The sequence below is a fragment of the Stegodyphus dumicola genome, chromosome 7 (genome assembly GCF_044657685.1).
Source record: "Stegodyphus dumicola isolate Sdum_Otavi_A_Nest chromosome 7, ASM4465768v1".
Taxonomy (NCBI): domain Eukaryota; kingdom Metazoa; phylum Arthropoda; class Arachnida; order Araneae; family Eresidae; genus Stegodyphus; species Stegodyphus dumicola.
The window spans coordinates 44,766,731-44,784,631 of record NC_140774.1 but is presented as its reverse complement, the minus strand read 5'-3'; the positions used below and the strand labels follow the sequence as shown (position 1 = coordinate 44,784,631).

The 17,901-nt window shown below is 34.6% G+C and overlaps 1 protein-coding gene across 2 annotated transcripts in view; it reads left to right on the top strand.

Annotated features, from left to right (window-relative positions):
- LOC118190353 (acetoacetyl-CoA synthetase-like) overlaps window positions 1-17,606 on the top strand; it is a 106,136-nt gene extending 88,530 nt beyond the window's left edge. For both annotated transcript variants that reach the window (XM_035361057.2, XM_035361058.2), the window contains exons 16-18: window positions 5,396-5,454; window positions 13,171-13,373; window positions 17,315-17,606. In XM_035361057.2, the coding sequence (XP_035216948.1) occupies window positions 5,396-5,454; window positions 13,171-13,373; window positions 17,315-17,449 (397 nt within the window). In that variant the 3' untranslated portion in view covers window positions 17,450-17,606. The remainder of the gene's footprint in view (window positions 1-5,395; window positions 5,455-13,170; window positions 13,374-17,314) is intronic.
- Window positions 17,607-17,901: the final 295 nt, after the last annotated feature.

The window sequence follows — 17,901 nt, the reverse complement described above, 5'->3', positions numbered from 1 at the left end:
GGATCACGAGCAAGACGCCGACCAATGACATCCCACACATGTTCAATTGGCGACATATCCGGGGAACACGCAGGCCAAGGAAGAAGCTGTACCTGCTGCGCTGCAAAGAAGGATTTAACAATCCGAGCAGTATGAGGGCGGGCATTGTCCTGTTGAAATACAGTGCCTGGCAAGCTTTGAAGGAAGGGAACAGCTTCGGGCTGTAGAACTTCACGGATATACCGGTTGCTGTTCAGATTGCCCACAATTCGTAGCAATTGAGATCGTCTATGATATGCTATGGCGCCCCAGACCATAACTCCGGGTGTTCGTCCACTGTGGCGTTCGATAATGCACTCCGGAAGGTGGCGTTCACCGGCATAGCGTCTGACACGAATGCGGCCATCATGGTACCACAAATTAAAGCGGGATTCGTCAGAAAACACGACATGCTGCCAATCAGCACGCCAGTCTCTATGCTGATTGGCCCATTGTAGCCGCAGGCGGCGATGGTCGTGCGTTAGGGGGATCCTGTATAAAGGGGTCCGTGCGCGCAGTCCACACTGCAACAGACGTCTACGAATTGATGAAGCACACAATGAAACACCTGTAGCTATTGACCACAGTGCTGCCAATTGTCTAGAGGAAGCTGTACGGTCCGTCCGCGCCATGCGGGCCAGGTGTCTATCATCGCGAGCTGACGTCACATTTCGGGGTCCACTCCCGGATTTCCGAGTTGTCCGACACTCGTCCGTCCACTGCTTCCAAACGCGCATCACTGTGCTGCTGTTACGCTGCACACGAGAGGCTACTGCACGATACGACAATCCAGCTTCACGAAGGCCGATGATTCTCCCTCGTTCAAACTCTGTAAGTTGTTCAAATCTCGCTCTCTTTCGTCGACGAGGCATAAGTACAGATTGAGTTAACGTTTACCACTAGCAGATAACCACCGATAACCATACACGCCTCGCTACAGCCGTCTATTTATTCGGATCCATCAGCCGTTCAGAGGGCGCTGCTCAGCATACGCATGCGCTACGGATTTGCAATTCTAATCATTTGCATATCATGCGCTACTTTGCATTTCCTGAAAATTTCAGCTCACTCGCGTAAGTCCTTCATGGTGTTGCAATTTTCACAAACGTGAGTGTATGTAACTGGAATTGTTCTTCACGCCCGCAATGCACCCTTCTTCCATCATGCACTATCGTCTTCGTCCAGCATTTGTTTGCACTGCCCCCAGCAGTCGTCTTGAGCACAATATGTATTTATAAGTGTGTCTTTTGTTCGAGTTATTTCCGTCAGCGGGGCTACCTGGACGATATGCTAACTACCCAGTAGACCGGCTGCCTCGCTGTCGGTGGAAAGAAAGAAAGAAGACACCTCATTCTCAGCATGGACAGACGCTGTGAAACCTGCCTAGCAGTCAGGGGAGATCATATCCTCTATTAAAGACCGGATGTTTCTTGCTGGACACCCATTACAGGGATGTTTTGGCCTTCAGTCGCATTGCGCTCCATGCTACGTTTTCAATAAATCTTCTTTTTATCCCTCTGATTTCTCTTTTAGTAAGTGTTGCTTACATTACTCATGTCCTTACGCATTGGGGATCTTACGGTATTAAATGTGTTGATTTGGAAAGCTTTTGTACAAAGTTATATTGAAAAAACCGTCTCGTCCTTAATTTTTGCACACCAGTGTATATATATATAAATAATGTTTTACTAAACTTTGAAGTTGTAAGAAAGTCAGAAATGACGTGGCGTATTTCATTATAATTCGCTATTCTACTCTCGTATACCATGATTCTGTTGGTGCAAAAGCTGAAGGCTTTGAAATCAAATATCTCCTATTATATTTCCTGAAGCAACAAAGTCTTATTTACTAGCATTATGCTATTTGTGATAATTTTGCACTAGTGTAAAGCTTCTTTGGGTGTTAATCATATTTGTAGTTCAGTAAAAATGAAAAACACGCGAGCGTGAACCTAGACTTAGGTTAGGTGCCAAATCTAAAATATTGACTTCAGTATCATCAAAGATGAGTCCCCAAAATAATGAATAAATCTAATAATAAATATAATATAATTAGATTTAGTGAATAAATCTTATTATAAATATAATATAATTAGGTTTTTTTGCCTATTATGCTTTTCAAAAAGTTTTTTTTTAAATATGCTTTATCTTTTACTGACTGGAGTGTAAACGTAATCCTATACTCAATGGAAAATCGGAACTTTCTCTTTACGAAATACTTATTGTAAGCACTGAACATATCACAATAGCTTTGTTCAGTATAGTACCTATTTATTTCAATACGCTTACTCCAGTCTATGACAAGTAAGACGAACTTATCATCCTTATTTGTGCAAGGTCAGCGATTACCCTTTGAAATGATGCACCTACACTGTAACGGAGACAACAGTGCTGTAAAGTCACTGAATACTGGCAGTTCAGCTAAGAGTTCGAATCCCAGCGAACGGGCTAGCTGCATAGATATTTTCGTGCTTTTCCCCGTGGTCCTAACGTGTACATGGACCAGTTTCCCTTAGAAAGTCGTCAACGAAGGCATCTCTCGCCTTAAGCATACAGTCCTTGAGTGCTATAATATAGTCAAATGAACCAAATCAAACCTACATTGTAGCGCTGTAATATCCCTCGAGTACGGGCTTGCGGTCTTTTTTGAGGTATAGAAGTTAGATATTTTAAAAAATGGGTGGGAAGATATATGCTTTATTGTCATACATTGTTCATAAACAAAACTTTAATGTCATCATCTCTACATATAATAAAAGGAAGAGTCTGTCTGTGTGTGTCTTTCGTTCGTGCTGAGTGTAAGCTAATAGATCCAGGGCTACGAAATTTGGTACATAGTGCGTTTAGACAAGAGCCAGCGCACACTGAAGCTATTTTTTCAAAATTCGAATGAGTTTTTTTTTTTTTTCTTATTTTATGTTTTTTGATGAAATCGCATCAGACATAATGGGCATACCAGCAACAATGGCACGTAGCCATTGTTGCTGGTAACGGGAAGTTAGTTAATTTATTTATTAGAACAATTCATATTTGTAATACGAGATACTGCTTATTTCATTGTAATTTTTTATATAATACATTAACACGTACATTTTTATTGATAACACATTTTTATTGATAATACATTTTTATTTATTTATTTTAGATAAAGTTGTTCTTCAGAGTAAAGCTGTGCAGTTTTTAAATTTAATGTATGGTGTTCCCTTTGGGCATTTTTCCGGTACATTTAAAAGCCAAACAAAGGCTGGCCACATAGCGGCTAGTAATTAATTACATAACGAAATCTTGAAGAAATTGGAGAACCAAAAACTCAATTTTTGCCGACCTAAACCTGTTTTAAAATATCACTTCGGCAAACCTAACAATACACAACGTAAGAATGCTTAAGTGATGCAATCCTCCAACATTAATAAATGGATTTGCCCAACCCTGCAATGAAAAATCCCTACAGTTAATAAAAATATAGATTTAAGAGACAAATCATCGCTTTGGAACTATTTCTGAAATGTTTGCAGAAATTACAAGAAACAAATGCCTTAAAATCATTAAACTGCAGCAAATTTCGTAAAAACTATGAAACATTGGCAAAAGTTGGTACATATATGTGAGTTAACCATATTGAATGCATAATAAATGTGCATAATAAAGTTTAATCTAATGTTGGGTGTATGTTTAAAAACGAACTATAATCTATAAATTCTTCTTTCAGAATTTTAAAATGACATGCAGACTATAACAACTCCTACTTCAGTTAAAAATAGAATGAGTAATGTATGTTATTATGTAAAGAAGAATCTGTAGGTATATTCTTCGCATTGTGACAAATGGCGGCATTTAACGGAATCAGATTTTGAACACATTTAATCCTCTACTCGAGCATGTGCCCCTCGAAGCCCGAATTGCAAATTCCTTTTTCATTTATTTCATATTTTCTGCGAATTTAATAAGCTTTTGATTAACAAACTCAAGAGTTTAACAACAGTCTGTTGCCACTCAGCAAAAAGTAAGAAATTTATGTTTCAAATTTGATCAGAAAACTCCCCCAAATAGCTGTTCTAGCCGTTTATAGGCGTTGGCCACTACTAAGGTCAGAAGCTGTGGTTTCTTTATTACGGAGACACCTAATAGATGGGCCATGGTTGCCTCCTATGAGGGGACAGACAAATGCCTTCCCCGCGATTCGAACCTGGGCCCATCGGTGCGTCAGTAAAGAGCACTAACCACTTTCTGGTCTGGTCAGCTTGATCAGAAAACTTACAAATTTGAAAGAAATATGTCGCTACTACACGAAATTAAATATTTTTTTCTTCCATGCTCCAGTAAATTGCTATTCCGTAAAGCAAGAAATACTTCAAATTTTACCCGTCCTTTATTGCTTAACAAAGTTAACCGATTTAAAAGCAGTTCTTCAGCTCTATTCTTACTAATTATTAATTACTAATTATTTTAAGTGGCTAGTCATATAAAAGCATACAAGCGGCTGGTTATATAAAAAATTAACCATTTACGTTTTCGTAAATTTTATATAGCTGCCGTACAAGTGCATATAAAAAACTAATTTTCTAGTACTAAATAAGCTATTTTTTATGTATAAAAAAATTAACTTTATAACTTAAAAAATTAACAATCAGTTTAGTGAAAAAGTATTTTCATGTAGTATTAATGAAGAGAACGATTGCAAATAATAAAAAAATGAATATTTCTGATTCATTTAATAAAGGAAAGTCGGAATAAGTGATAATTTAAGAAGTACTATACCATTGTTAATTTATATATATGATATTACTACGATCTTGGATTTCCAGTAATTAATTCTTAAACTAGTAATCTAAGTAACTGTTTAAGTTAAAAGCATTTTGGGTATGAAACTGAATTCAAAGATTAAATCACAATTTTCTTTTTAAATTTTATAATTTTCTATGTTTTTATATTTAATTTTGAATGCCTTTTAACCTTCACAGATTTAAATTCATTTAATTATTATAATATTTTAATCTTTATAGTTTTTAATTCATTTAATTATTATAATATTTTACATTCAGTTATTTATTTATTTTGAAATTTTAAAGGGAAACTTTACATTTAGACTGCAGTTTCCAGCTCCCCAATTTTTTTTTATTTTGGATATAGATTACAGTCCATTATTTTTTTATGTAATATACTGAAATGATTTGCGTGCCTTAGAAATTACATATTAATCTCTTACGAGACAATGGAAAATTTTTATTTAAAAATTTGCAGATAACTATACATGGAACTGAATTACATTTTTTCCTTCACCTTTGGGATAAAATCGAATTTGAATTAAATGAAGTTTTATTGTGCGTTTGTTTCATGTAAACAGGGTTTTTGTCAGTAATACTATTCGTTTTTATTAGGGATGAAACAATGAATCCTAAAGGAGCCCGCTTCAACTGTGCAGAAATGTACTTCGCATGTAAGTGAAACTTACTCTATTTTATCCTTAATGATTAATCAATTAATCAATTATAATGGTATATATTTGAAGGAGATTGATTACATAAAAATTATCCAGATCATTTCTTCATTTCGTGAATCAAAATTCCGGAGTCTTCTGTTTTCTTGTTTATACAATTAAAAATTCAGCTGTAATTTATACTCATTATCGTCTTTCCTTTTGCTCACCAGAAAAATAAATTAGTTAGACGGTATTTACGCTGAAGTTTTTGTCTCTTAAGGCTGGTATCACACATCTATTTATTTCAGACGAACAGCTGTTTCAAACAATTTTTCTACTTGCTCTGCCCCTGAAAGAAAGACACACAATGTTTTCCTTTCTTTCGCAAAAAATTGTAAGTTGTTCGTTTTCGACAACAAATCAGCTTCCAACATTAGTGTCACGTGATTGTTGGTCGAATTCCGAAAGTCCGAGACTCGGTCACCGTGGTGGTGGGGGGTAGCGATATACGTAAAGAACTCTCTCCAATCATGCATGATTAAGCAGTATAGAAATAATGGACAAGAGTATGTCACTGTCTCTGTGTTTCTTCAAGGTTATGGAAACACTTATTTCACAGCCTTCCATAACCCACCCAGATACTCTTTAGAAGCTGAATTATTAAAGGACATCTTATTCACAAATCTTCCTGTTATATTAGCAGGTTATTTTAATGCGAAACGTGACGAATAGAACTGTCGTAAAACAAACCCAAATGGAGAACAACTCTTTGAATTTATAAACAACGAACCTGTTTATTTCTTTGCGCCTGAGGAATACACTTATCTTGCACACTACCGGAACAGAGGGAACATTCTTGACCTACTACTTACCTCCGCTTCAATTCCAGTATATCTTGAAGTTGTTAATGATCTAAGCTCGGATCATTTACCTGTAATGGCCACACTTGGAATCCTAAAAGACAAAAACGACGCAGGAGAAAAAGATTACAGACTGGAAGCAGTATAATCTGATCTTAAGTAATAGTACCTTCCTGAACATAGCTTTAAGAACCAAGCAGGACATAGACTTAGCTGTGCACCTGTTTACTAACAGCATCATTAATGCAGTCAATACTGCCACCAAGAACATTCCCATTAAACAGACATCTGGAAGACTCCCCCCCCCTACATCAAAGATAAAATCAGAGAAAGAAATAGATTAAGGAAAGCCTGGAATCGAACATGGAACCCGAGTACTGAAACGAAAATTAATAGACTGAATCGTGACATCAAGCAATCAATTCATCAGCTCAGAAATGACCTTTGGGATGAAAAAATCATGAATTTTAATGAACCAGACAATGCGTTCTGGTCATTTGTCAGAAATATCTAAAAGGAAAAGCTGCTGTAGCGAACAAACCACTTCATTTCAATAATAGCGTGGCTCTCACTAATAAAGAAAAAGCAAACGCCTTTGCAGAACATTTTGAAAATCAGTTTAAACCGAATGAGCGTCCTTGTGACATAGAATTCGCTTATGATGTAAGATACTGCATTAATGACTGGTTTACCTCACAGGAGGACTTAGAAGACAATCTGAAACTCACCTCTCCACATGAAATCCAAGAAATCATTAGGAAACTAAAAAACAGGAAGGCACCGGGCTATGATGCAATAACCAACCTAGCGATAAAGAACTTACCGAAAAATTGTATCGCAAGGTATGCCAGTATTTTAAATGCTTCCTTAACTCTCAGATACTTTCCGCTTGCCTGGAAAAGAGCCAAAATGATTGTCTTACCTAAAGCCGGCAAGGTTACCACTCGCCCAGAAGGATTTAGACCTATCAGTTTGCTTCCCGTTTTGGGGAAAATTTTTGAACGCATCATTTATCATAGAATCCATCCATACATAGAGAAACTACCAGAAGAACAGTTTGGTTTCCGAAAAACCCTTTCCACCACGAAACAATCGGTCAGATTTTCTGAGTTCATCGGCTGTGCGTTACATAACAGACAAAATGTGGCTTTACTCATGCTAGACGTGGCCAAAGCCTTTGACCGCGTCTGGCATGAGGGTCTAATTTTCAAGCTCCGTTCCCTTGGCTTCACCAAAACTTTAACGTGTCTCATCTACTCATTCCTGAAAGGCAGAAGTTTTCATGTTTCTATAGGAAATGAGATTTCTGAAGTCAAACGAATTCACGCCGGCGTCCCAAAAGGGTCAAATTTAGGTCCGATCTTATATCTTTTCTTTGTGACTGACTTACCTAAAACAGGCTTTAATTACAATTACTTCATTGGCTGTTATGCAGATGATACGTCGCTTGCTGTAAAATCTAGATGTCCTAATCAAGCTGTCAGGAAACTTCAACAAGTCATGCCGCAAACAGAATTTTGGTGTACTAAATGGCGTATTTCAATTAACGCAGATAAATCCAAACTGCTCATTTTCCGAAAGAAGAACTCTGCCACTGAAATAACAGAAAAGCTTAAGCTATTTGACACAGAAGTTCCTAGAGTACGCAAGGCGAATTATCTTGGCGTTATTATTAATGATCAATTTTCCTGAAAGGATCACCTGACTCATGTCAGGGGGAAAACACTAGGAGTCATTCAGAATCTTAACCCACTTATTAACGAGCACTCTAAACTGGACTTAAGAAGAAAACGGCACTTATACATCTCTGTTATACAGCCAATCTTCACGTATGCTTCCCCTGCGTGGGCATCAGTTAGAGACCGTAACATATCTAAATTACAAATTACACAGAACAAGTTGCTGCGCACCTTCACGAATGTGCATTATTTCGTATCTAATAGGACTTTACACAAGGATTTGAAAATTGAAACTGTCATAGAGCATCTTCATCGCTTAAACTCCAGCTTTTTCCAGAAAGCAGTTACATGCCCTCACATGTCAAAATTACATGTATTTGACTACATTCCACTACCGGAAGATAAAGAGTAACGACCGCTGGCAGCCCACCTAGCCAGAGATCTGAACTTTCCTACATAAAGTAGAATATTCCTCTATATAGTTGTATATATTGTTTATAGCTTTTATGAATACTTTTCTCATTATTTCATCAAAACTTTTATATGATATCTGATCTTGCAAACTGCACTTTTCTCACTGTAACTCTATATCTGCAAATGTATGCTTTTGAGAGTTTGTATTCCTACAAACTCGTTCTGTCATGTAGTATATTCTCACAGTAGCTTATCATAAAAACTCATGATTGCTTTACCTTGTACTGCTCCGCCTGCGAGGCGTCTTCTTGTCTGGCCTAATTCCTAGGCTTGCGGCATCTTGCTTGCCCCCCTTCTGCCTCATCTCATTCTCTTAACTCCTACCACGTTAGATTTCCTACCGTCATGTGCTTACTGGCTCTCCTCATGAGCTGGAAACAGCGCGCTTCGCACGCTACTCCAGCCATACTTGTTCGGATCGGATCGATCGATGCATTCATTTCTATGGGACGAAAGACGCCTGCTCTGCTTGGTCACATAAAATTTAAGAAAAAATGGTTATCCACTGCAGAGCCTATGAACGTAAAAAAAGTTTTGTAAAAGGAGGACCTGTAACCTTTCATAACTAAGTTAAAACTGCATGATTTATTATTTTATTTCCAGTTTTTTTGTCATTTTACTATCTCTGTTGAAATGGTTGGAAAGTTTCAGCCATATTGTATAAGAAAATTGCCGCTATATATGACATTTTCAGCATGTATTAATAGCATCAAAATGTAATAAATACTGTGACATAATTTACTGGAATCACCTTTTATAAATAATTGAATTTTATGTTCTTTTTCCGTATACACCGTTGAATTAGAAAGCTGCGCCAATTGGCGCTAACCTTTTTTCGCCAAGTCGTACGCGTTTTGGTTTCGTAAACAAGTACTGCCTGCGATTAAAAAAAAAAAATTGCTATTATTATTAAATTATTGAGATAAGATTGTGCGATATGTTTACTTAGTTAAAAAGAAAGCTAATTCAGAATCTATAAATGAGCTGAAAATTTGTTTACTAGTGTATCTTAGCTAATAATGCATGAATAAGTCCCAAAATTTTTTCATTTAAGCTAATGCATAAGAATGATCTGGTAAGCAGGAATAAAATGGCAGTGAATTCGAACTTACTAAACGTTATAAGTATAAGGAATAAAATGGTATTAACTCGTAATGCCAACAGATAGCCTATACTTAAAAGTGCCACCTATTTATAACTTAATCACCTCAATATTTGATTGCAGAGTTTTTGCTTTCATAGTAATATTTGTTTAATTTAAGATTTTTTAAAAACCTTTTCCTTTAAAACTATTTTTTAGCTACATAAATATCTCATAACTATAGAATTTTCTTTAATTTATAGTGAGGATTAAGTGTGTATTAAGATTTTTAGTAGGAGTTAAATTTTTAAAAAACTCCTTTAATTTTTAAACGTTATTCAAAATTAAAGTTTCCATCTCAATTTTTTATTATTTATTTAAAATTTTCTTCCTAAAATTATTTAACCTAAACATCTTAAACAATGGCTCAAATAATTTAAAGCGATTATTAAAAATATAGATAAAATATTCAGGGAAAGTGGGTAAAGTTATATCTAAAAATAATTGTAAAAAATAGAATAACCTAATTCGAGGACGTTGTCTGCCGTCTGCCAGCAGACGAAAATAAAAAAACACTACCTGCCATATCAAAAGCGAGCCAAACTGGCGATGAACAACCTAAACTATCACTCGCCAAGAGCGTCAAGACCATAAGTCACGTGGTATATGTTGGAGACATCCTAGCAGACGAATTCTCTGTGTGTGAGCCGTCTACCTGTTATATGAAGTCGTTGGCTAAAGCAGAGAAAAAAAATGTTCTAAAAAGTTGTTCTTTTGAAATGTTTTGAATGTGGATACGATCGAGCATATTTCTGCCTCTCGAAGCAGTGTTACTTTAATTCTACCATTTCTAAGTTTATAATTATTCAGCTTTGTGTTGTTTTTTGCCGATATTTAAATTGATACGCCGGTTATAGTTTTCTGAGCCAGCATAGATTTAAATATAATCATGTAGTCTTTGACTATTAGCGTAAGTTTTAATTTTTGGAATTGAACTATTATTTCAGTAGCATCGCCACAAGTTGTGGTTAATTTTGTGTTCTCAGGAGAAAGTGCATTTATGTTCAAAGTTTGTTTTTAAATAAATGGATTATTTTAAAAGCTTTCCTAGACTTTGTATTTAATTTCAGACAGCGATAATTCGCTCTACATCTATTAAGAGTTTGGAAATAGTTCATGCTCTCAAACAAACTCTAGACCTTTCTCTTTTGTTCAATCGAACAGAATGGAAATGGGGGAATTAATTTTCCTCTTTAATTAACTACTTATATATCCCGGCTATACTCAAATGTGCAGCCAACGAAGAAAGAGTAGTGGCTAAATTGTAAGGCACGGTTTCTGAATATAAATTGGGTTGATTTTGTATTACTTCAGATATAAGTACAGGTTAATAAATGAGGGTCAGTATTTGGTACAACTACTCTTAGATACGATAATAAATTCTTGCAAATGTTTCGTTTGTGTAGCTATGTCATTGTTTTAAATCGGTAGCTTGGCTCAGACACCAACTTTCTTGAGTTCTGTCTTTTTCTGACTGGTTTGTTGTTATTTGTTGTTACTGATCCTAATTGGTTAGCCATTGGGCTAGACCAGCTACATAAGTCCAAAAGTCGTCAAAATTTCCAATACGAAGTTAGGTCTTTTCAATAGATCCCCTTTTACAAGTCCCAAACAGATGAGAAGATGTCCAGAAGTGAAATGATCAACATTACATTTCCTACAGATGGAGTAAATTTTATTTCCCTGGTCAAATTTAAGGCATTTCAGGTGTCCGTTTAAAAGCCTCGTCAGAGCAGTTTGCTGCGTAAGATTACCCCCCAAAACAACAGCACTTACCGGCTAGCTGCCAAGTACTGGTTTCACTTCACATAATATAGTATCTGGGGACACATTTGAAGTCTCCAAATTAAAAACTCCTCTTGGATATCTGGCTCTTCAAACAGGTTTCTAATACCACTTATCTGAAAGTGTTGTGCCATACCTAGTATGGTTTAAGATATACAGCAGCATCGACTTCATTGTATTGGGTCCGGGGGCACAGATTGAGGTCCAGGACCATCTGCACACATCACAGAGAAGGATGAATCCCCGTTTAGGAATGAGCTTACAGAGCTATAACCAGTGTTCTCTCTAATTTTTAACTTTATTTTGTGTGCAACTTTATTTTGACCTAGGCAACTTTTTTTAACTACTGTGCGGCTTTTATTTTTTTACTCTTACTTTTATATTTAAATTAATTCTATTTGAATAACATTTAATATTTTCTATAACACATATATTTAATAAATGAACCTATTTAATAATTTTAAAAATTGATACGTTAATATATGTGTAAGCATAACTAAATTATTTATTAAAATATAGCTTAAGTATCATAGTAGTATTATTCAGTATTATAAAAAAATGCTAGTTTTGTACAAATGAGTATTAAATCACCTATCTTTAAAATTTAACCATTCAAATTACATGCGATCCAAATTTATACTAATTCTACAATGTAAATAGCATTATGCTCAAATTAACATGTCTAAGTGATCTTCTTTCAAACAATTTGTTTGTTTATATTTTGTTGAATTCATTAATTAGAATTCTTTTCACAGTCTTACTAGACACGGAATATGTTCTGCCAGTGTCCAGTTCGGAAAACTGTTCAATATAAATTCATCATACTGTTGTAGCGCAGCTGTTTTATCTGTTAATACTTACTGCATTTTAAACATAATTTTCCAACTAGCTCCGTGCCATAATTGAAATTACATGCACTTATTGTACTCAAATCAAACACTGTCTATTTATGTACTTCATTTTCAAGAAATCTTTCTTCTAAATTAGAACAAAGTAAATTTTAAAAGATTCGCATAAAATTATATAATTAACAAAAGTTAGCATAAAGAGAGACTGCACCAGGCGATAAGATGTCTGGTGCAGATCCTATTCAATTCCATAATTTCTTCAAAGAAACAGAAGGTCCGGATTTCTTCACCAATATAGCTGCAAGTGGCTTGCTTAGCTATGAAAAGTTTATCAAGATTCTTGGAACTCGAACATGACAAAGAAAATGAATCGTCTATCTTTTCCAAGTGATAAGGAGTGGTTGAGTATTATCCTTTTTCACGGCTTTAGCTAAGCACTGTAATAGCCTTAATAATAGGAGCGAGAGCAACGAGGAAAAAAAAAAAAAATTCTTCCGCACATACATACTGACGTTAAAGCATTCAGATTGAAGTAGCTTTTGTTTGAAACACCGATATAACAGAGTTTTTTTTACGACATTTCTAGTACTGAAGAATGAAGGACTGAGTGACAGGCAAAACTCCCATTTCTAACAAAATTTGCACCTGAAGGAATTTCATATTTAAAAAGAAAATTTACAGATCGTTTTGTCGATTTCAATACAGAGTAGCTAATTTCTGGTAAAATGTTTTAGACGATTTTGCTGTTTGAAAAAAAGAGACCACTTCCAGGTTCCCTCGAAAATCACTGAGCTTTAAGTTAACGATTATGAAAATTTATATCTTACTTAATTTTAACAAGACATCTTTCTATTTAATCTATTAAATGTGATTCTAATACATTATCATATTTTTTTATTTATTTATTGCGTTGTCTATTTTTTAATGTTTAATATTTTGCTCTCCAGTGGATGGATTTCCCGGGATAGTGGATTGCGTGTGCGTGTCCCACTACAATCAAAATCTGGACGAGAGGGTCGTCCTATTTGTGAAGATGGAAGAAGGCCACGTACTCACGGACCAGGTGAAAGAGGATATTAAAAAAACAGTTTCAGAAAATATGTCCTACGAACATGTGCCAGATGTTATCATGCAAGTGCCCGATATACCAGTAAGTTACAGTTACTGACGTCTGAGAAGCGAAATCAGTCAAACAAAACCAGTAAAACACGAATCATTGGCAGCTAATTCAATTCCAGATAGCATTTCTGCTTCAAATGCATTTTAATGCTAATTTTTGCTGTTTTATTCCTTGTTTTTTTCCCGTCGTCTGAGAAGCGAAATCAGTCAAACAAAACCAGTAAAACACGAATCATTGGCAGCTAATTCAATTCCAGATAGCATTTCTGCTTCAAATGCATTTTAATGCTAATTTTTGCTGTTTTATTCCTTGTTTTTTTCCCTTCAGTTTGATGCCCCATTTCAAAAACTATTGATTTCAAACTCCTAACGTCACCCACGCCTTAAAATTACCAATACTTGTACCCTATATGCAATTAATTATTTTAAATAGTTTATCATTTTTTTATAATTCAGCAGATTTTTTTAACTTTAAGTAAATACGGATAATAAGCATCAAGTTTAATAAGTAATAGGTTTTGAGCAAATAGCTTAATTTTGGTAATGAATGTGGGTTCAGAGCTGTTTCAGGCGTATTATAAATTTTTTCTCGTGATTTTTTATAGACGCAAGACGCAGATTACGAAAATCATTTGACAACGATGTTCTTGCAATTAATATTTTCTGTCTTCCTACCAGTTCTGCATAGATGCAAAATAATTTTTGCCGTTTTTCTACAGCTTTTGTTTCAGAAATGTACTTTTGATTGGTATATCCTTTTAAGAATATATGTGGACCAGATATTTCTAGCTTTTTCACTGTCGTTGGTTTTCCCTACTACGCATTTGCTTTATGTTTTCCTTATCATTCTGTTTTGATTTACAAGCAGTCTCATCAAGATTCATCATAACCCTTGAACAGAGATGCTAAAATATTTCAGTTCAAGAAGTCAGGTCATAGTATTTTAATTCATCAATTTAACACTAAAAACCGGTATCCTATCTATAAGCTACCCTCAAAATGGTGTCGAAAGTATCAATTCCTTGAACCTTTGTTTTCGGGATGGATATCTGATTCGTTGACCAAAAACCAGTTCTTTGCAGAACTCCTACGAGGGACAAAGTTTCAAACGAAACACTTTCAGTTCAGTTTTAAAACGTCACGCATAGCTAGAGGCGGGACACTGATTTCAACGAAACATGTTTTTCGACTAGAAACCCTCGAATGGTACGAGTCGGACAAGCTCGTTTCTCAGAAAAGTTTCTTCTAACTTTATGTGTCATTAGATGGGAGAAGTCTCTTAGATTCAGAATATGCTTTCCATCTATCTGTAGTTTAAAACGAAGTACTTGAAAACGATGAAGGAGATTAAAATTGATTAAAAACGATGAATAAACAAGTTTTATAAAAGAGAAATTTCATCAAAAAAACACTTGAAACCTTACCACATAGCAAAGAGGCTTTCTAGGTTCGCACGATAGAGCATGTAGTGCGTTCATTTGAACATGATTGATTGTGATCAAAATTTACCCAATTGGACAAATTCGTTTCGGTGTAGAGAAAAATTCAATTTTAACATTCTGATCACATTAAATGATTTGCTGATTAGGATAAAATCATAAACAAACTGTCTATAGATAATTATATAATAGATATTCCACATATGAAAAATATTCCTTACATTTTCGTACTTAAGCAGACTGGAAATCAGTAATTATATAACAGTACTTAAATGATAAAAAGAAATAGCTGACCGAACGAAGAGTGGGTTCGGGATAAGTTTTATCTTCTTTCGACAGATGTGGAGAGGAATATACGTTATTCATGAATTTCGAAAACCTGTAGGAAATCCTAAATGAGGGGCGAGTGAATACGAGCAATAATTTTGGTTTCTAAAAGCTGTAAGATTTTTCATTTCAACATCAAAATCCTACGCAGACTTTTCTCATTCCTTGTGATTCAAAATTTCATCCACAAAAATTTCGTAAATACCCCATAAATAAAGATTCTAATGTTGCATCTTTTACAGCTTTCTGAAACCGGTTCTTTTTTTCACTATTTATCCTCAGTTTGAATTTGACAGAAGTTCTAAGATTCGTAAACGATTTATCTGCACTGCATTTCTCTTGAAGTAGTAAGAAGACTTATTCCGAATTCCACCTCTCTTCATTTGACTAAGCACTGAAATCTCGGACCACAAAAAATAAATAAATAAATAAATAAAAATAAAAAAATAAAAAAAAATTTCGTAACTTTAGCAATTTTTTTTAATTTATTAAAATTCCAAAACATGAATATTTACATCATTTAAAATATTTTTGTAATTGGATGTGCATAGAATGTTTCCAAAGTTCTAGGAATTAAGTTATATCTTTAGTTCGTCAATTTTAATCAAAATTGTAGTTTTTCAACATTTAAGTGACTACACTAATTCCAACGATAAACTAATTTTTTAAACCGTTCTCTATAACACGGAGTTAACATTATTGCCATTCGATCTAGCTTCTTACCTTCTAAACAAGTTTGCCACATCCACCAAAGAATCTCCGCAACAGTAGTTTCCACCTTGAAAAACCCTGAAGGTTATTTTTGTAACCACAGAAAATCATTTAACCATGCTAACAAAAAAATTTAAAAAGCATTTTTTCCCTGGCAACAAATTGGTAGCAAGTTACGAGTGGTTTAGAGACTCATTTTAAAATCTCCCGAAAGTCTCCTAACAGAAGAAGAAAATTTCATGGACTTCATGGCAGTGACGAAATCAAAAGACAAATTAAGTAATAAATTACTCTTTGAATCTTGGACACGGGTGGATAATGAGTTTTCTGCACTGGAAACAGGAGTATTTCGTGTATTATTACCATTTTTAACACCCTACCTTTGCGAAACCGGATTCTCTGCGGTGACTGTTTTGAAGACAAAATATAGATCTCAGCTAAATATAGAAAAATAATTATAATATATATTTCTAATATTAAACCTTCCTTCGAAAAACCTTGCTCTGTAAAACAGGCCCGAGAGAGCCACTAACAGTTATCAAATTGGTTTTCTAATTTCGTACTGATAAGTTACTTATTAAAAAACATTATGCACTATTGATACAATCCTATTTATAAATGTATTATATTAGTGTAAATGTGTATTTTAATTTTTATTATGTCAGAATGTATTTCGTTTCTTTCCTTACAATGAATTAATCAGTTTGTTTAAGAATTTTTTTCAATATGCTCGCCTACCCCATTAAATACAGGGGCTCGCGCCTGTATTTATTAATTGGAGATCGCTGGATTAGTTTGATTTACCGCGTTGACTAGTTTTATTCTTAGACAAATAAAGGTGCTTAAATCCCCTAAAAAGCACTTAAGCGTTAAATAAATTTAAAAAGAAATCAAAAGAATATCGTTTAGCATTTTAGTTGCTTTGGTTTAATTAGCATGATTACGGCAAAGCATACAAGCCCTATCTGCCTAATAGGAGCGATGCTTTCAAGTAGGATTTTCAAAGGAAAACTGGCTCGTATTCAGATTACATACAGGAAAACCACGAAAAAAGGCTTCGAGAAACTGATGTGAAATGCTGAATTTTAATCCAAAATATGAATGAAGATAAGATTCAAGGAATCGACTTCGTACGAAAGGTCAAAAATTGCTTTCAAGATTTTACTCTAACAAAAAGAGAGGTCAGTCTAATTGAAACTATTAAATAAACATAATTTAAATTAAAAAAATTAGAGTAAATGATACTAAGGAAATACATTTGTGTGTTGATAACTTTAATTAAGGAAAAAGATATTCTTAGAACTGAATTCGAAAATTTTTAAATTAGCACAAGCGCGTGAGGAAAAATCAAATGGCACTACTAATAATTATTTTCTAATTTTACTACGAAATATTTAGCTAATTTATGATGGTAACACGGCAAGCTCTTCGTGTAGCACTATTATTCCTGATATTTTGCTCTTCTGGATTTTAATTTGTTTTTTGTTTGTTTCAGTATAACTTAACTGGAAAGAAACTGAATAGTTTGGTGAAGAAACTCATCAATAAGAAGCCTGTTCTGAACAAAGAAATCGTTATCAATCCTTTATCTCTAAAATTTTTCGAAACAATAGATCTTGGAGATTTCTAAGAGATTGTCTGAAAAAGAACGAGCAAAAATGATATAAATTATTATCACATTTTATACTTTGATGTATTTCTGAATCTTTTTCATAAACTTTTCTGTTATGTAAAATTGTCTGTATACGTTTTCTTAAGCTAATAAATGCATTTATGAAAGTTGTAAATTTATAATTAAATAAAATCCGATATCCTAACACCTTCGATATCTCGAAATTGCTAGAGAATATATATATTTACATTTACACGGGAACTAGAAGAATTAGAGTTATACTTGGACCGAACCAAAACGTCGCCAACTCGCTTCACGTATACCAAGAGCTTTGGTCACAATTTCAAATAGTGAAAGAATTTAAATCTTATAGTGGCGTCCGAACAAATAGCGGGCCATGTCTCAAAGCAGTTCAAGATTTATTCTGCCCCCCCCCATCAAGGTTACAAGCTCCACCCGCGCCAGTTAGT